The sequence below is a fragment of the Chiroxiphia lanceolata genome, chromosome 7 (assembly GCF_009829145.1).
Source record: "Chiroxiphia lanceolata isolate bChiLan1 chromosome 7, bChiLan1.pri, whole genome shotgun sequence".
In the NCBI taxonomy this organism is placed as follows: domain Eukaryota; kingdom Metazoa; phylum Chordata; class Aves; order Passeriformes; family Pipridae; genus Chiroxiphia; species Chiroxiphia lanceolata.
This window is the reverse complement of record NC_045643.1, coordinates 13,151,857-13,171,109: the sequence shown is the minus strand read 5'-3', so window position 1 is coordinate 13,171,109 and position 19,253 is coordinate 13,151,857. Positions and strand designations below refer to the sequence as shown.

At 40.6% G+C, this 19,253-nt stretch overlaps 1 protein-coding gene across 1 annotated transcript; it reads right to left on the bottom strand.

The window, feature by feature from the left end:
* Positions 1-726: 726 nt before the first annotated feature.
* On the bottom strand, positions 727-19,251 carry NDUFS1 (NADH:ubiquinone oxidoreductase core subunit S1). Its single transcript, XM_032694011.1, has 19 exons — positions 18,978-19,251; positions 18,445-18,512; positions 18,111-18,202; positions 16,557-16,664; positions 15,371-15,447; positions 15,202-15,283; positions 14,962-15,092; positions 14,055-14,240; positions 9,171-9,305; positions 8,650-8,764; positions 7,536-7,681; positions 6,793-6,921; positions 5,652-5,781; positions 5,044-5,204; positions 3,320-3,474; positions 2,554-2,729; positions 1,665-1,799; positions 1,395-1,467; positions 727-1,080 (listed from the first exon to the last, which is right to left on the bottom strand). Exons 2-19 carry the CDS (start codon positions 18,506-18,508, stop codon positions 989-991), a joined length of 2,187 nt encoding a protein of 728 aa, XP_032549902.1. The 5' UTR covers positions 18,509-18,512; positions 18,978-19,251; the 3' UTR covers positions 727-988.
* Positions 19,252-19,253: the final 2 nt, after the last annotated feature.

The following is a 19,253-nucleotide window of genomic DNA, read 5'->3' as shown; positions in this document are numbered from 1 at the left end:
ACTACACTGAAAAATGTAGCTTTTCCTCATGCAAAATTAACACTTTCTTTTTTAAATAATACAGTGGAAGTGATGGCTTTATGGTACTGTTCTCATTTAGATGATTCCTGGAAGAATTACTCTAAGCCCTGCTGAAAAGGAAGTTATCCTTCTTCCAAACTTACATTAACCACTATAGTAGAGAATCAGTGAATTCATTCTAAAGCTTAAAAAAAAACCAACCACCAACCAACCAAAAAATGTCAAACACAACCCCTTCCCCCACTTTGCTATAAAAAGATCAGTGCACAGTGAAACTATTCTGAGATCTTTTCTGTATTTGAACTGGTGTAAAGGGCTTTTATCTGATTGCTGATTTTTAAAGCATGTGGAAGCTGTGTGAAGACTGCTGTTCTTTTTCACACTAAAATTATTTCCTACCTGAGTAGCTTCTCAACTGAAACGGAATGGAGAAACATACCAATATCTGGAGGAGTGATAGGTCTGAACACTGACAAAACCAGGTATGAGGGGCAACTGGCTTTGAAAGCACATTACAAAAACAGCATGCTCACATTCTAACCAGGGCTTAAAATTAAGATACCTGGATACTCTGGAAGAAAGTTACAATCTAGGGTTTTTGTCATGTAGACTTGTTCCTAGCAAATCAAGATTTACTGAGTCCGAGTTTCTTACTGAATTCTTTTCATGGAAGAAACATGAGCTACATGAATTACACAGGTAATGGATTGTTTGGTATTATAATTTATTTGTATACAATCATCATGTACCCTGCCTCTGGGTACAGTACGTTGAGTGCTGCATGTTCTCTTAGACAAAACAACAGTCCTGTAATATTATGGGACTATCTGAAGTGATGAAAATGTGAATGAAGAAAAAAAAAAATACAACAGCCTGTCAAATAGATTTTGAGAAAAAAAAATGTATCAGTCACAGCAGTTAACTGCAACAAATAGCTGGATGGAGGTGCTAGCACTCTGATTAGTCTCTAGCAGATGGATGGCTCTTCTACTGCATGAGCACCTTCAACAACAGCTTTCACGCACTTGGCCATTGTCTGGGATGCTCTACTGATGGAATCTGAAAAAAAAAAATCCAAACGTCAGTGTGTTGTAACTGTTATGTTAAAAATTGTATGCAGAGACAATATAAAAGAAATTTAGTACAAGACGATACAAAGACAATAAATATTAAGTTGCTTAGCTGAAAATGCAGTCTGTGCTTTATGTAAATTCTAAATAATTTTACTGAAAAATTCTGTTTCTTTGAAAGACTAAAAAGTCAAAAGACTTCCACTCTTAGTGGAAAACTTTAAATGCCTCATAAGAATCTTACTGTAAAGCTACATACAATGTATTGCTGATTTCAGAATGGAAAGGCCACACTATACATACCTGTCATATAAAAGTCTTTAATTGTGAGCTGAGGTGGAACAAGAGGATCAGCAAGAAGCTGTTGTTTCACTAACTGCGATGGGAAAGGAAAAGAAAGAAAGTCACCTTTATGATAGGAACTCATTACCAAAGCATTTGTTTAGGGAATTCTGCATTCAGTGTAGGTCAAAGAATGCTTGTCCTACTACATACGAAGAAGGCCCATTTTAAAAAAGGCATCAAGCTATATAACAGCACTAAATCATGCCAAGATGCTTCTGTTTCGGTTACCTTTGACAATTCATTTGCCTGGTTGAAGTAGTTAGCCTCTTCCACATCATCATATCGAACCAGATTAGGTGATACTTCTTCTAAACGCTTCCGTATTTGATCGAGGTTCTCATAAGGCAAGGTCATACCAGCCAACTAAGAGATTCACAGAAAGAAATGCCATCAAATCTAGGGATTTGATTTGTAGGGGTTTAGATTACCAATCCATTAACATACCTAAAGTAAAATCAGGAAAAATCTACACTCCTGAAAACACAGGCAGTTAGAGTGTACAAACCAAAGCAAAGTCACGGTGTTCTTTTGGACTTCTGATGCCTACACAGTCAACACTTCCCTAAGTTAAAAAACAGGCTGTCCTGTTTGCTATACAAAGGAAAAAAGAAAAGAAGTACTTTTCTCCTTCCATATAGATGTCACCTGTACTTTCCTCAGCTTACCACCAAATGAGATAAAAGTTGATGCAACTATCAATGCATCTTATTCCCTGTGACTAGTAAGCACATATTTGACTTATTAATTCTTATCAGATCCTGTCCTCAAGAGTCCATGCTGTTTTCTTTCTAAAGAGCAAGAGACTGCATCCTCCCAACAGTTTCCTCTAAAGCACTTCATGAAGACCTACAGAATTTGCAGACAAAGCTTAACCCATTATGCATTCCAGCAGCATACAGCAGCTACAATGTTAGCGCTATCCTCAAAAGCGAAACAATATTATTTAACTCACAGAAATAACAAAGGATTCAATACAAAATATTACTTCTTAAAACTACAGTTATGTCTTTCCCTGAAAATGTACCTCTTTTTACATTAAAAAGTGGAAGCGTTTCCGAAAAGGAACTTAACCTCCCAGTATACTTTTACTTGAAGCAATTTATAACAGCAGCAGTACCTCAGAGACAGCTCTAATGATTTTCCAGTCTTCCCTTGCCATCCCAGGAGGCGTTACTGCTACTCTCGTCTGCTGGGCCCTACCCTCAGTATTCACGTAGGTGGCCGCCTTCTCTGTATATGCTGCTCCTGGGAGAATAACATCAGCCATGGGAGCTCCCACATCACCGTGATGCCCTAAATACATGGAAAGAGGAAACAGTACACAACCATGTAAGATGTAAGTAAGTCAACATAAAAAGAAATGCTTTACTAACACAATACAGAATTTCTGTGTTCCCAGAAAAAAAAAAAAGAAGTTTCTAAGTTTTGCTTAACCAGTAGTATGAAGCCTGTTAGGCTGACTGCTCTGAGGTCTTACTTGCCAAATACTCTGGGAAGAATTAATGGACTACAAGCAGGAATAAATGATAGTTCAGTCTCTACAGTCACTCAGATTTGGGGAGCTCTTGGAACAAGGATTCGTAGTGAATCAACATCAGGTTTTCATATGATAAAACAGCTGGAAACCAATGCCATTTTGTCTGCCAAGTATGAAGCTGTGTTCCAGAAGACCTATACTGGTTTATATTCCCTTATTACTCATCAACACTTTCCCATTTTTACCCAAGAAATAGGCAACCGGTATCTCAGTTATGCGTTAGAAGTTTTATTTCTTGGCAGAAAACAAAGTCTAGAATTTCTCAAAGGGTTTTACGTCACTGTTTAGGCTTTTTTTCTCCAGCTACTAAAATAGCAGCATTTCTTAATTTACATCTAATAATTACCTTGATAGATGATAAAACAATCCTTTGGCAAGTCTTGACGCGTTATACAACCTGAATCTGCTCCTAAAAGATACAACACTTTGGGAGGATTTCTCCTTATTGCCTCCACTCCTGGTTTGAAACCCAGGTCCAAAGCAGCTACCTGGCTTGCAACCCTGTAGGAACAAACACATTATGACTTTAAGTTATTTCACAATTCTCCCTCTCCCATCAGAACAGACCTAACTTCTTTTTCTAACTATGGGACATAAGAGGTTCCTAATAGTAACAGGACAAACAAGAAGCACAAAGGCAGATGAAATTTTTGACAGAGTACTGAGTCAGTTTTGCATTTTGGCAGACTGATGCCATTTGAAGTTTTCACAGGGAATCCGAATCCCACCTATTTACGATGGGATGGCAAAAATAAAGGGAGACATTCCAAGTCAGGGCCTAGTGCCAGGCAGCTCACTGGTGAATCTTGATGCTCCAAATGACATTTCAGCTATGAATTGAGCTCATCAAGCCTTTAATTTAGGGCACTCGTGGAAGATGAAAGACCAGCTCTTGGGCCATCAGCTACCCTAAATCATCAAAGACTTAAGACCACTATTTCATCACTATTCATTTATTCACACATAAAAATACTTTTGAAAGAATGAAATAATAATTCTCATTTTCTGGCAGTCTTTTCCTTTTTCAAAGAAACAGTTTTGCATAATCCTGCATAATCAGGTGCCAGACTTACAATTCTATTTAAAGCAAAAAAAGATTCTCTCTGTAGAGAACAGATTTTCCAGTGTAACTCATGTTTGTCTAACAGTCAGACATAGGGGTTTCAATAAGTTGCTTTGTACACTTAAGGTAGAACGGATGGTGCACCTTAACTATGGAAGTCAATAATATCCAATAATATCCAAGACTGCTAAACCACAGTTAAAAAAAGTATCATGAGGGTTAACTCATCAGTGTTTTGGTACTGAATATTTCAGTTTCAACAATAGGATTTTATATTCAAGTTTCCTTCAGAGGACCAAGCCCTGCTCTTACTACACTAGTTTTACATGAATGAAGCTGCTTCTGGCAGAAGGACTTTGTTGAGTTTCTGGAATTGAGCGCCACTACATTTATTGAAATAATTTTTCCTTTATTGAGGAAAAACTGTCAGTTGGACAGTTGAAATTTCAGAAAGGGAGTGGTGAAGGACTGTCCAAGAGAAGCTTGCCTATTAAAAGGAGTAGGGTCACAACAGACTGAATAACTACTGTCAAAAGCTCTAAAATGAAAACATTTTAAGCTTTTCTAATAACTATTCAGTTAAGAAACTGCAGAGTAAGAGGAATATTAAAAGAAACCATATTATTTAAATAGTCTTGCCGTTTTGTTTTCTTCCTCAAGATAAAGTGCAGTCATTTAGCAAGTGACACTGGTCTGCTGTGCATCCTGCTGAGCACTGTGGTAGATATTATTAAGCTCTCTTGTATTCTATACCTCTAAATTGAAACTTTAAATTCTACACTTGAATATAACAGATTAATGAAATCTCATGGAGTTTGCTAGGTCAAGGAACCTATTTTTATTAATAAGTTTCTGCTAGTTTGTACTTCTTTTTTTTTATATTCCCTATAGGTTTAGTCCACTAAGCTGCTTGTGTGTACACAAAGAAATCTGCACACATACATTGTGGTAACTTGTGTAGGCCCAATCTAAAAGAAAGCTCATCCCCAAAAAGTTTCAAAGCAAACCTGTGGAGGATGTTCATGACTTTCCAGTCAGAACCAACACCACTCTTAGTCCTGGCATTCTGTGCAATGGTGGACACAGCAGCATGGATAGCTGCTCCATCACTGCGCTGCAGGGCTGCACTGCCCACCACCACCATGGGCTTTTTGGCCTGGTCGAGGACCTGTGCAGGTAAAGAATCAAGAAATTCATTCCACAGATAATGTAATAAATCCCAAAATTTCTCCGTGCAAAGCTATGGTTCCAAAATGGTCATTGTTTCATTTGGAGATAAAGCCAGGAGAAACTGCTATAAGCAGTAAACTACCACGTCAATACTGAACTATACCTTGATAACCACACGTGCTGGAAACAGCGGCACCTGAAACAGCCTGTTTTATATCAAGAAATAAGTCAGGAGTTTCCTGCACTGCAAATTTTACACACCTGAATACATTAAACAGTTTACATATACTTGGTGCACAGTAATCATCACCTCATCTGTGCATTTGATTAAAAGCAAATAACCCCATATACAACACGGTACTCTTCTTCTGATCTGTTTCGGAGGAATTCAGGTTCTTACTCAATACACATGGAATTTAGCATCACACTCTTAAGCTGTGTGTACCTTGGAGAATGCATGTTTGCCAGAAGCAAGATCCTGAAGTATCTGGGGGGACTCTCCTAGATGGTTGTATGTGTAGGTCAAATTCACAGGAGAGCCAACAACGGCCACTTGCAAGTCATTGTGAAGCCAGCTGAAAACACAGCAAATATTTTATAAAAATTAAAGAAATATAGAGTTTTACTCAACCAAAGCCACTAATTGTAATTTTAGCAATAACTTGAAATAATAGGATTTCAAAGGAATTTAAACTGCATTCATTGCTTTGGTAGCATGCAATTTAGCAGCATTCTGACTATTAAGCAAACCTAAAGTTTTTTTAAGGAGGACTATTGTTCTACATACATTCCAGGACCAGTACAGCAACACACTTGACATGACAAGTCATAACTCAATTCCCTTCACCCTTCAAACTTCTGCCAATTCAGTTTTAGAAATACATTTATTTTTAGATAAACAGAGAAAAATTTAGATGGTTAGAAATTTTTTCTTTTTTGCAGCTTCTCATAGCAGAGACTTATAAAAATATATGAATTATATACATTCATACATTTTGTTCCATTTTCTCCTCTCAAAATTTTAAGGCCACTATTGTTTAAAATTATGTATTTTCAAAAATCCCAGCATTAAGAAGGACAGGACTTTCATAAACCTTGCTTGTCTCATACTGACATATCTTATCAATGTTGAATTAGCTATGTTCAAAAGTTTGGGAAAGCCACACTACTTGCCAGAGAAAATGTTAAACTTGAATCACTGCTTCTAAACTCAGCACATCTGATTTGTTACAACACTACAAAAGGGAGCAAACTGATGCTGAATATAAATCTTTAAGGAATATGCTTTAACAAACTTCTATAAAACAGAAAATCTGAAGTGTCTGTGTAATGTAACAAAGGAATAAATGTCTGAATAGATGAACTTAATGTAAAATGTCAAAGTGAGAATGAACTAGCTCTACACTACAGGGAGACGAGACACCCTTTTTCCACACATGAATCACCATTCCCTTTACTAAAAGGTGAACTAAATCCAATGAGCCCATCTAAATGAATGCTCCCAAGTTACTGCCTGCAGCTCCAACAAAGCATTCCATCAAATCCAGATGGATTCACATGCTTATTCACCACCAAGGAATACAAACCTCTTTCGAATTCTAGCATTAAAAAGTGGTGCCTCAAAGCGTGGATTGGTGCCAACCAGAAGAAGGACATCTGCCTCCTCCACTCCAGCAATCTTAGTATTAAGCAGGTAGTTAGAGCGTAAATCTGTGCTATAACAAAAGATGTAAGGAAGAAGATGAGAATTCAGTAAAGGAAAGGAATGAAGCTGTGGTAAAGACGGTAGGTGCTCCAAATGTTTTTTTAATCTCAGGAAAAGAAAGGGAAAGAAGAGATTTCTCAATCCAAATTACTAACCCAAATAAGAAGAGTTTTTCATGAGACACAGCAAAACATTAAATTACAATGTAGCTGTCTCCTACATTTACAGTTACTGACAGCCTTCATTAACTTAATCTTCTGTTTCACAGTTTACAAGATCATAAGTGTACTATAGTTTTCACAACACAAACAGAAACAGACTAAATAATCCAATTTACAACAGAGTGCAATTGGCTTTCAGTAGCTGACTGTTAAACTGCAGCATCAGTACATAAAGTACAACATACAGTAAAGTGTGCAATCCTTGTTATAGTGGAGTGCTATATGCATCAACTCACAATCTATAAATATCTTCTATAAGTGAGTACTGTAAATTTGACCAAATCCTGCTAATGCATCAGCAATTGCTATCCTTGGTCATTTCAGAATCTTGCCAAGAGACAATCTGCCAACTGGAAAGTTTATTAACATACTAATTACAGACAGACTTTGCCTGTAATCTTACCCAGCTCCAGCAGTAGGGAATACCTCTTCAGTGCAGAGTGTATCACAATTTAGTCTATTCAGGAGGTCTTTCAGAGCTATTAGTGCTTCTGCATCCACCAGTCCTCCTACAATTGCTGCTGCTTCCTTACCTTCAACTGCATGTAGCTGGAGAGAAAGTAAGTATAAGCATAAATGAAGGAAACCACTGAAGTAAATTCTCATTTAGCCCAGGCAAATATTTGTTATGTTAGGATGTGCCAAAGCCAGTGGTGCAACCACTGGCCTGGAGCAGCACAAACTGATAAGCAGCAAATCCAGCTGCTTCAGAATTCATGATAAGCAAAGAACAGCTCTCTGTATTCTATGCAGGTCTCTCCCACTTGAGTTATTGCTCAGATGTGGCTAATTCTCATTTGGTGTGGTGAGGAGACAAAGACTGGTGAATGCTTTTATTTTAATGAAGCCACAGTGCAGACAGAATACAAACTTCTGTAACACAGTCTCAGGTAGTAAACTTAACTCAAAAGTATTATATGAGAAGCAATAGCTTTCGTAACAAACCCTGCTACTTTACCATGGGCAAAAACATCCTTGAGGAAAGTTCAATTACAGTTATTCAATTCTACTTCACCCACATAAAATTTTTAATCAAAATCCAGAGCAGTCATGCAGCACTTCATTTGAGCTGCAGAATCAATCACTACACAGAGAAAGCACTGAGGAAAGCACAATTCAGATATAAGTAATACAGATTTAATGGCTTTGATGGCAAAAGCGGTGATAGTTTAAATAAATTTAAAAATATCTTCAGGTAGATCAGAGTATTTGTGAAAGTTGCTTCCTCCTAAATTTCTGAAGAAGCAGTTTACTTTCCTATTTAAATAAAAGTAATTTCTCTCCCAATGCTCAAAATGAAACCATGATAACACAAAGTTCTTTAGAAGGTCCAATCCATGAAACAGGAAATAACAGTCAAAGTAAGAAATTTAAGTGGAAACATAATGGATTAGAAGTCAAATGCTCCCCTCTAACCCTAAAGTCAAAAGCTTTCTTTATATAGCTGGCTTGATATTAATAATACATCCACTTTTGGAAATTAATTTTACACTACCTATATTGAAAATTGTTCTTACCACACCAGCGACACGAGTTAATACATCCTCCCATGAGGCATAAACAAACAGTCCTTTCTCATTTTTGATCATTGGCTGAGTTAGTCTCTGACGCTTCAGACCATCATAAGCAAACCTAAGTAAATACCAGGAATACTATTAAAGAGCAAAGACAAAGATAATTGTGTATACTAAATACATGCTGTGACCAAATTTTCTAATAATTGCAGACTGCTACAAAAAAGAAAAAGAAATATTTCCCCTGAAAGTTTTAACTTTTTTTTCTCAAAAACACTCAAAACAATCAGCGATACAAATAAAAGTTACTGTGAAAAAAAGCTACAAAAATCAGAACATTAGAAAACTCAGTAACTTCAATTACAGAATTAAAAACATGTTTTACCAATTATTTTTCACTGTAGCTTTACAATATTAACAGCTGAAACCAGAAGTCAGTGCTACCATTCACGTTTCTGGTTCTGCAAAGTGTGCCTTTAATGCTTGCTTAAACACACATGCGGGTACAAACACTTCCCACACACCTTGTTTTGTCAGATATCCATTCCTCATTGATATCTTCATGCAGCCTTGGCAAAATTCTCATCACTTCTCCGGTTCTTGTGCTCACTACAATGTTGCTTCCAACTGCGTCAAGAACATCAATTGACTCTACCTTCCTGTTTAGAAGAACAAATAAACCACTTACAGTTTTTCATACACAAGCAGCAACAGTGTCTTGGTTTTGGCCTGAATAGAGTTAATTTTCTTCCTACTAGCTGGTACAGTGCTGTGTTTTGGATTTAGGGCGAGAACACTGTTGATAACAAAGGGATGTTTTAGTTGTTGCTAAGCAGCGTTTACACCAAATCAAGGACTTTTCAGCTTCTCACCCCGCCCCACCAGCAAGGAGGCTGGAAGACACAAGAAGCTGGGAGAGACACAGCCAGGACAGGTGACCCCAACGGGCCAAAGGGATGTTCTGTACCACATGAAGTCAAGCTCAGTATATAAACAAGGGGGAAAGCTAGTCAGCGGCTGCTGCTCAGGGACTGGCTGGGCATTGGCTGGCAGGTGACAAGCAATTGCATTGTGCATTCTAATTCTTTTATCATTATTACTATAATTTTCTTTTTCTGTCCTATTAAAATGCCTTTATCTCAGCCCACAAATTTTACTTCCCTCCCCCCCCCCAGTTCTCTTCCTTATCCCATGGGGCAAGAGGGGCTGAAGTGAGCAAGCAGCTGTGTGGTGTTCAGCTGCCTGCTGGGTTAAACCACAACAGTCCTTTTAAGCACCCAGTGTGGGGCACTGAGGGTTGAGATAACAACAGATCTGACCAGAGTATGTTAAAACAAATTTGTTATAAGCATTTATTGTATTAGTTTAATAATTGCTGGTCTCGGAGTTGCTGCACCCATCCTCAGAGCTGTGCTATCTAACACCTTACTGGCTAGATATGTTCCCTGATTGCTGGTTATGATCTCTGGAGGGTGGATTAAGGACATAATTCTGTCATACTGTGTAAAACTGTTTTGTGACATGACAAAATTCCTGGTCGTGAGACTGATCTGATGTTTGCACTCAGCCACCTCTGTGCTCCGGGAGCCATCCAGCGGACACGGTTAGTAATTACACCCTTCACCTTCTCGGAGCGACAATCCACTGGGAAACACCTTCCTCCACCTTCCCCTTCTCCTCCAGACTAATTACAATAGCTCTTGAGGATTTTAAATATCCTTGGGATGTTCAAACCAGCATGTTCGTCTGTTCGAGGCCAGGTTGGATAAGGGTTATCCTGGTCTAGTGAGAGGTGTCCCTGCCCATGGGATGGGGGGTTGGGACAGATGATCTTTTAAGGTCCATTCCAACACTTAACATTCTATGATTCTGTGTCTCCTGGATGTGTTTCAGGTTTTGTTTAGGGTTAAACAGCTACTTAGAATACCACCCGGACATCTGCCCCAAGCCTGGACAGTTATGAGTGGTAGGGTGTGTGAGATAACATGAGCAAGTATCTAGGACAGTAGGCACCTCCAACATCTTGGAATTTCACCCCAGAACAAGTGCAGAATCCTGAAAAACTAGTAAGATATTTGGAAACACTATGCTGTCACGCTGGCAATTCCAGAGACACACAAATCACTGCAACATGCTGGGACCTGGCCCAGACCTATCCAATCCTGTTCAACACTATTCAGTATCTGCAGGGGGAAAAGGTCACAGGATCTGATGACAAAGTGTCAGGCACTTCTGCTACACCAACCCCCACAACGGGCACTGTGGATACACCAAAGAACCAACTGTGCCAGTATCAGTCACCCCTATACACAAGAAGAAATATCAAAAGTGGAAGTTGGCTCATTTAGGAAGGGATCAAGGAGCTTCTTCTAAGGGAGAGCAGGAGGAAGAAGTGGAAAAGGCAGACTCCTGCAAAGCAAGGCCATCAGAAGAACAGGAGAAGAAAGAGAAGCAGCCACTTACTGGAGAAGAGGAAAAGGAAGAATTGATAAACAAGGTGGTAAACACATGATCCCCATTCCTGAGTGAGCTGCGAGATATATGAAAAGACTGCAGCCATTATTCAAGCAAGCACTTTGTTCACTGGCAGCTTTCAATGTAGGGATAACTGGGCCAGTGGCCTGGAATTAAAATTAAGGAAGCCAAACAGCTGAGATCCCTTTCTAGGGAAGGGGCATTGACAAATCAATTGGAAAAGGGGCACAAGTCCTCAGCCTCTGGAGGTGACTCCTGTCAGGTGTTAAGGAAAGGTATCCCCTCAAGGAAGATGTTATACGTCACCTAGGCAAGTGGGCCACCACAGAGAACAGTATCCAGTACCTGAGGGAATTAGCCATACGGGAGGTGATTTATGAAGACCTGGACAACAAGCAGTTAGCCAAAGATCCCGCTGAAGTCAGGTACACGCGACCCATGTGGTGGAAGTTTGTATGGAGCACACCATCACTGTATACCGACTCACTGGCATTAATGACCTGGAGAGACGGAGAGGGACAAAGGGACGATGAACTGGCTGGCTGACTCTGGCAACACAGAGAAAGTCTCTCTTCCTCCCTCATCTCAGCTGTGGAGAAATGGATCCGGCAACTCAAAGAGGATAAATCCTTCTCCTCACCTCTATCTCAGCTATTAGGAGCTAAGCCTTCCTCTACTCAAGAGAGAGGATATAGTGGGTATGTAACCACCCTGTGGCCTTACCTGCATGACCACGGAGAGGACAGGAGGAAGGGAAATGGAAAATCTACCTCAGCCCTAGAGTCACAGGTATGTGAGTTTTAAGGATCTGAGTGTTTTAAGCATATGTGAGTTTTAAGGATAAACAATCAATCACAAATGAGGTTCTTCCAGGAAAACTGCTCCTCCAGTCTACAGAGGGCAGTTACTCTGACAAAGTAGAAGGGCTGATCTTATTTCTATTCTTGATGAAGGGATTTCTCACTCATATTTGCAAAAAGTGAGCAGCAAATACTATGACCAGGACTAGAGGGGCACTGCCTCCAGCTAGGCAGAGGAATGGGACAACCAGGATAACTAGCCTGTGTGGACCCAGTGGCCTGGCACTATAATGGCCTAAATGCAGCACTGCCGAGTGCTGCCATGCTGGAACTTCAGTATGAATTAGAGTCAGAAGCAGCCCAGGGGTATGCCCCAACTAATACCACTAATGCGTTTTCCTCAATCCCTTTGGTGCCACAACCTGCTTTCACCTGGAGAGGCGTCCAGTACACCAGGAATAGACTGCCCCAGGGGTGGAAACTACCCCTGCCATCTACCATGGACTGATCTGGACTGCACTGGAACACTGTGAAGCTCTGAACACCTGCAATGCATTTGGTGGCATCATCATGTGGGGCAACAGAAGCAGTTTTTGAGAAGGGGAAGAAAATAGTCCAAATCCTTCTGAAAGCCAGTTTTGCCATAAAATAAAGTAAGGTCAAGAGACCTGCACAGCAGATCCAGTTTGTAGGAATAAAATGGCAAGATGGATGTCATCAGATCCCAATGGATGTGATCAACAAAGTAACAGCTATGTCTCTACTCATGAGCAATAAAGAAAACACAAGCCTTCTCAGTCCTTAGAGGTTTTCAGGGAATGCATATTCCAAATTACAGTCTGACTGTAAGCCCTCTCTATATAAAGTGACCCAGAAGATGAATGATTTTAAATGGGGCCCAGAGCAATGACAAGCCTTTGAACAAATTAAAGAGGAGTAGCCCTTGGGCCAGTCTGGGCAAGACAAGATGTTAAAAAACGTGCTCTACACCATAGCCAGGGAGAACAGCCCTACCTGGAGCCTCTGACAGAGAGCACCAGGGGAGACTCGAGGTCACCTGTAGGGTTTTGGAGCCGTCGATAGAGAGGATCCAAGGCCTGCAATGTTGGCAGGGCGTGAAGGTGTTCGAGGCGCCTCGGAAGTGACTGGTACAGAAGCACAGCTCCTCCTGGCACCCTGACTGCTGGTGTGGGGCTGGGTATCCCCTCGACAGTCCATGTAGCATCAGCTGCATGATGTTAAGTGAGTCACACTGATCACAAAACAAGGTTGAACGCAAAACTCCAATCACCAGGAATTTGGAAAGTGATCATGAGCTGGCCAGAAGGCAAAGATTTCGGAATATTGCCAAGGAGGGGGTGGCACGTGCTGAAGAAGCTCCACTGTATAATGAACTATCAGAAAACAAGAAGCCATGTGAGCTGTTCACTGATGGAAAGCTGCTGTGTGGAGCCTCACACAGCAAGCTGCAGAAATTGCTGAAGGACAAGGTGAATCGAGTCAGGATGCAGAGGTGAAAGTATCCAGGTGGCTTTAGACATGGCTGTACTGAACTCTGGCATGATACTGCTGCTCAGGTAGAGAACCTGGGTGTAAAGGTACATCACATAGATGTTCATGTACCCAGGAGCTGGGTCACTGAAGACCATCAAAACAACCAGTAGGTGGATCAGTCTGCTAATTGGAAGTGGCTCAAGCGGATCTGCACTGGCAACATGAGGGTGCATTATATATAGCCCAACAGTTATACTGAGTACATAACAAAACAACAAAGTGCTGTAGGTTTAGCTTTAGATACAAATAAAAGAGCTTCGTTTCACAAGATATTTAAAATAACATCCTTAACAATTACTGAGTTAACAAATTTGAATTTTCCTTTACACACATCTTTTACTAAGCATCAGTACATTTTAGGGTAAAAATTAGGGAAGAACAGTCTACAAACTATAACATTCTTTCTTTTCTTGAAAATGCTGTAAGTAACAGAACTCCTGTTAGATTCAGTCTATGGAAAAGTCTACAACAAAAACACAGAAAATAAAGTCAGAGAAAACCCTTGGTATCATAAATGGACTAAGATAATGTATACGACAAACAGAAAGCTTTGTCTTTGGGGTGAGTTAAGATACTTACCTTGTCTCCCATGGGCGTGCAGTAAAGGCATATGGCTTGGAGGTAAGAGCACCAACTGGGCAGATGTCAATAATATTTCCTGATAACTCGGACATGAACATTTTTTCAACGTAAGTACCAACTTGCATATCGTTCCCTCTTCCGGTTGTTCCCAAGTCATCTACCCCTGCAACCTCACTGGCAAACCTGGCAGATGCACAAAGAAGGAAAAACAAATCTGCAATGTACAACAGCACATGGAACATTTTTTAGCCTTCATCTCGTTTTCTTAAGGTAAAACATTAGCCTTAATTCATACACCTGAAAGAAGAAAACAATTGTTCAGATGCATTAGTCAGCACCATCATATACAGGACCATACATCTGCAGAATTTCATTACACAAGGCTGCAAAAACTAGGGGGAGTTGTATCAAAAAACAGAGCAGTTCAGTACTCAGTGAATTTCACAAACTGAGTCCAATGTTACTCCTAACTAAAAAGTTCTTTCTAGAACTGGTTGGGTACACGGTATTCTTTTCCACCTGGCTCAAGTTGGCTGATACTGCATTTCAGGACTACAGAACAGCATAAATATAGCTACCAGATGCTATCAAGAATAAATAAATCTTGTAACTGTGGCTGAGGAAGGCACGTATCCATTCTGGCACTAACACCATGGGACCAGTTCTGCCCTGTAGAATTCTGATTTCACTTTCATGTTTTGGCCATATCTGTTTCCTTTATAACACCTGTCTGGTAGCTCCAGGAAACCAGCCATCATTCACTACCAGAAATAAAATTCTTAAGTACAGTCAGAAAAGAAATTTTAAAAAAACTGATTACCCTTCATGTGTTTCTTTCACAAGTAACAACTGATACAAATATGCCTGCTCGGTAAGCTCTCCAGTGAAAAACAAAGGATGTTACCTGATGCATCGAGTGCACTGTATACACCGAGTCATGATTGTTTTGACTAATGGGCCAATGTTCTTGTCCTCCACAGCACGTTTTCCCTCTCTAAATCTACTCCTATCACTGCCAAACATCATCGATTGATCCTAGAACAGACAACAGAAAACAGACATATCCAGGCTGCTGGAAAGCACAATTTCATCTAAGACAGGAGTATTAATACATAAGTCTACACAATTTAATTGGATGTTGTACCTGTAGGTCACATTCTCCACCCTGATCACAGATAGGACAGTCCAGTGGGTGATTAGCCAGCAGGAACTCCATTACACCCTCTCTGTTAGGTTCAGAAAATGAAGTTAGTGTCAACTTTATTTAGCAGATAGTACAACTAATCAGCTAAAGGAGGCTAAAAGAAAGGTACCTTGCTTTCCTGGACTTCTCAGAGTTTGTCAGTATGTTCCAGCCCTTCATAACTGGCATGGCACAAGCAGCAACTGGCTGCAATCACCATAAAAAGCAAGCATGAACACAGCATAATACTTCTCAGCATAGGCACAAACCCCAACCTCCTCCCTCCACTTCTTACACAGGTACGTTATTAATTTAACATGTTGTACAAATAAAAAGGTCTGCAAAGAAAGTCATTAGAAGCCATATTTATTAATAATCTTCTATATAAAAAGGTTAAATTAGTTATGATTTATTTAAGAGTTGAAAATTTTACACTTTTGGTTTTCAATTCAAGTAGTTACAGCAGAAAGAATGTCAGTTGTAATAAATATAAGGCAAATCAAAAAGCTTCAGCAGACATCTGGAAAACCTCTAGAACTGAATGTATCAGAGTATGGATCAAGATATTTATTTGCACAAAGCCTTTATAAAGAGTCTTGGAAAAAAATTCTTCACTGTAATCTTACAGATTACTGTAAGATTAACAAAAAATCCTGCTGAGTAAATTAATCCCTCCTACTTTTCAATCACCTCATGACTTCCATCTTTAGTGATAACCCAACCTTTCCAGAGACACAAAGCTCAAACTATGGAACCAAAGTTGGGATGAGCAAAAAAATTTTATGTGTGAATATAAATGTGTAATCCAGGACTGAACTCCAAACGAATGCCTCAACTACATGCAGAGATTTCTTAATAGCACTGTTCAGTCCTGACATCAACTAGTATTTCAGAAGAGATATCAATGCATTAAAATACAAACTACTAAATAACTGCAATCTCTACTTAGGCAGAACAAACCTGCAGACACTAATCCTACAGCTGAATTCATACAGTATCTGAAGTTTACTACTCAAGTACTATCAGCTGAAAATGTGTGGCTGAAGCCTGAATTACAAAGCATAAAAATATGTCTGACTGCAAATACACAGCTATCAAATGTTCTTGGAAAAATTATCTTGTCCAGGAGCAAGATAATCCATAATAACTTGAGAACTGACTTTGATCCACAGGCAATCACCGCAGTCCAGTGGGGAGATGAGAGCAGCTGAATGACAACAATTCATGTGCTAATGATAATACAAACATTTACAAGATTTAAACTAGGCCCTAAGCACAGCAAAAAAATTGCAATTTCTATGAAACACAAAAAATACCTTTGGAGCTTTCTCTATTTCCACAAGACACATCCTACAGTTTCCAGCAACAGAGAGACGATCATGGTAACAAAAACGAGGTATCTGAACTCCAGCCTTTTCACAGGCCTATTAAAAATAAGAAACAAAGGGAAATTAAATCTTAGCTATACCTTTCAATTCCACCTCAGAAAACATTATGCAGCTACTCCTGACGACTAACACTGTTAGTGGTCAGGAGTACAGTACATTCGACATTTTATCTTAAGAAGTGACCATAAATAAAAAATTGTGATGAAGCAGAACAATACCACGATATCAATTATAAATATATTTTTTCTAACCTTTGTAACTGATTGAGGAAATGAGAACTGACCTCTTTCATGCTTTCCCCCAATAATAGAGAGAATTCTCTATAACAGATAGGACACTAGCAATACTATTAACTTTTTAAAGAACACATACATTCTTTAAAGAAAAGTGCATCACAGTAAAAAGTGAAAAACATAAAGGGAACAACGAGGGGCATAAGCATTTCAGGTAATTCAACAACATGGATGCTCTGTATAAGGGTACTTGAGCATAGTCAATCTTCAACTTCAGCAGACCCTAAACTCAAAGAAACATTCTTGCATGCCAGGACTGAAGAAGAGACAGGAGGACAGAGACAACAGATTTCCAGAGAACAGATAAGGACAACCTTTCCTGCATAAAACCCCCACAGATGATGGAATCTATGCTATAGCACTAGCTATGCCTGCCAAAAATACCACGAAACTCAATAACAAAGAACAAATATAATTTTTTGACAATTTCTACCAAAAAAAAAAAAATCACATTAGCAAAACTGAAAAGTTAATAAAAAAATAGCATTTAAGAAAAATTTATGCTCCTGCTGGGGGCATTCTAATGCCTAAATAGTAACTTTTATACAAAGAGTGAGGGCTATATCTTGAAATAAACTATGTACTCTAATGTACATATTATGTACCTGTTATATCGCATCCCCATTTAACAGCTTCTTAAAAAGAAGTTTGACTGGAAAAAGTTCTACCTGAAATTTTAGCCTGAAAAGCAACAATGCTAAGTACAGGCTGGGAGGTCCAGGTTTCCTTTCTTTCTGCACCAAGAATAATAAAAGCAGCTAAGGATCAGCACTCTGAATCATAAGAACTAATAACTAAAAAGAGGCAATCCCTCATTTACCAGAGACATTACTTTAACAAGATACAAGATTAACAGGTTCTGAAAGACTGCAAAGTCACGTAGTGTTCAAAGACAGAATTTCAACCAGAACTTATCAAAGTCTCTTATTGCATTGCATAAATATTTGCAGCTGGGATTGATGCTGCATGCATCTTCTTCCAGACAACCATGGCAGATTTTTCTTTTTGAAACAATGAGCTCCCCAGTGGATTTCTGTCACGTGAAAGTGCATCACAGTCAGTGAAAGTGCCCCTAAAGAATTGCAAGAAATAATGTAAAGGTGGGTGGTTTTTTGCTGTATAGAACAGAACAGGCTGGCAAAAAGTGAGATGGGGAGTCTAAGGAAATTCAGAATGCCCTTCCCCACACCTGAAGGACTGTGGTTCCAGGGTTCACCAATACAGGATGGCCATCCACAAACACCTCTATTTGGTTGCTGGCTGCTGTTGCAGTTGTGCGCCCTGAAGGACATGGAAAAAGAAAACAAAAACAAACTTTCAGCTACTGCTGGATGCAAACATCAGACCCCACACTCCCTTATCTGACACTCATACAGTGCTCAGAGAATCCCATTTCTAGAATCAGCACAATTCCTTAGCTGCAAATGAAGTGTGCATACGTGCCCTTCAGTAAGTGACCTGCACATACGTTAACGTGCACACATACATTTATCACCACAGACACACGTATGAACCAGACTTACCACATACTCTGGAGGACTGGGTGACCCCAGCTAAGGTCCTGGGGACAGCAAGCAGTCGAAGCATGGTGCTTTGGTAAGAGAGAAAACAGCACTGTTTTTATCAGTTCGAACTTTTGCTGACGGGTTTTAAACAGGAAGAGTAAACACCTGTATCTACCAGGTGCAAAAAGGTACGTATGCACCAATAGGTACAGTTACAGGAGAATAAGTTACTTCCTTCAAACGCAAGATACGGAAATCAAAACAATCTATACATGACACACACGAATGGCACCGCGAGGCCTCTCCGCCTGCAACGGAGCGCCGGCCCCGCTGCCCCACTGGCCGGACGGCGCAGCCCGGCGGGGCGGGCTCGGTGTCAGTGTCACCGTCCCCGGGGCCCGGCGGCGGCACCGCTGCCCGGCGCGGGGGTCACCTTGGAGGCGTCTCCTCCGCCGCCCATCCCGCCAAGGGCAGCGGGAGCAGCGGCGGGAGGAGCCGCCGGGAGCGCGCCCCAGCCCGCGGACCCCGCGCCGCGGCGGCACCGCCGTTACCTGGCGCGGGACGGGCAGCGGCGCCGCGGGACCGGCTGCGCTCCGCTCGGCCTCTATGGCGGCGCCCTCGGGCCTCTCCGCCGCTGCCCCGGCCGCCTTCGGCAACCTCCGGAGCCCCCTTCGGCAACCTCCGGAGAGGACGGCAGGCGTTCGGCAACCTCCGGAAAGAACCGCTTCGGGAATTTCCGGCGGGTTACCGGCAAACGAGGGAACTCGGCAATTTCCACCAATCGCTCAGCGCCTTCTCGGCCACCGTCACTCATACACCGTCCTGCC

What these genes read in the sequence shown, in the direction of transcription:
- NDUFS1 (XM_032694011.1), bottom strand. Translation starts at nt 18,508, where the DNA reads ATGCTTCGACTGCTTGCTGTCCCCAGGACCTTAGCTGGGGTCACCCAG. An exon ending in TTCCCTACTGCTGGAGCTGG is followed by an intron (nt 6,922 to 7,535) that starts GTAAGATTACAG and finishes CTTTTGTTATAG; the next exon opens with CACAGATTTACGCTCTAACT. An exon ending in TCATTAGAGCTGTCTCTGAG is followed by an intron (nt 1,800 to 2,553) that starts GTACTGCTGCTG and finishes TGAATCTCTTAG; the next exon opens with TTGGCTGGTATGACCTTGCC.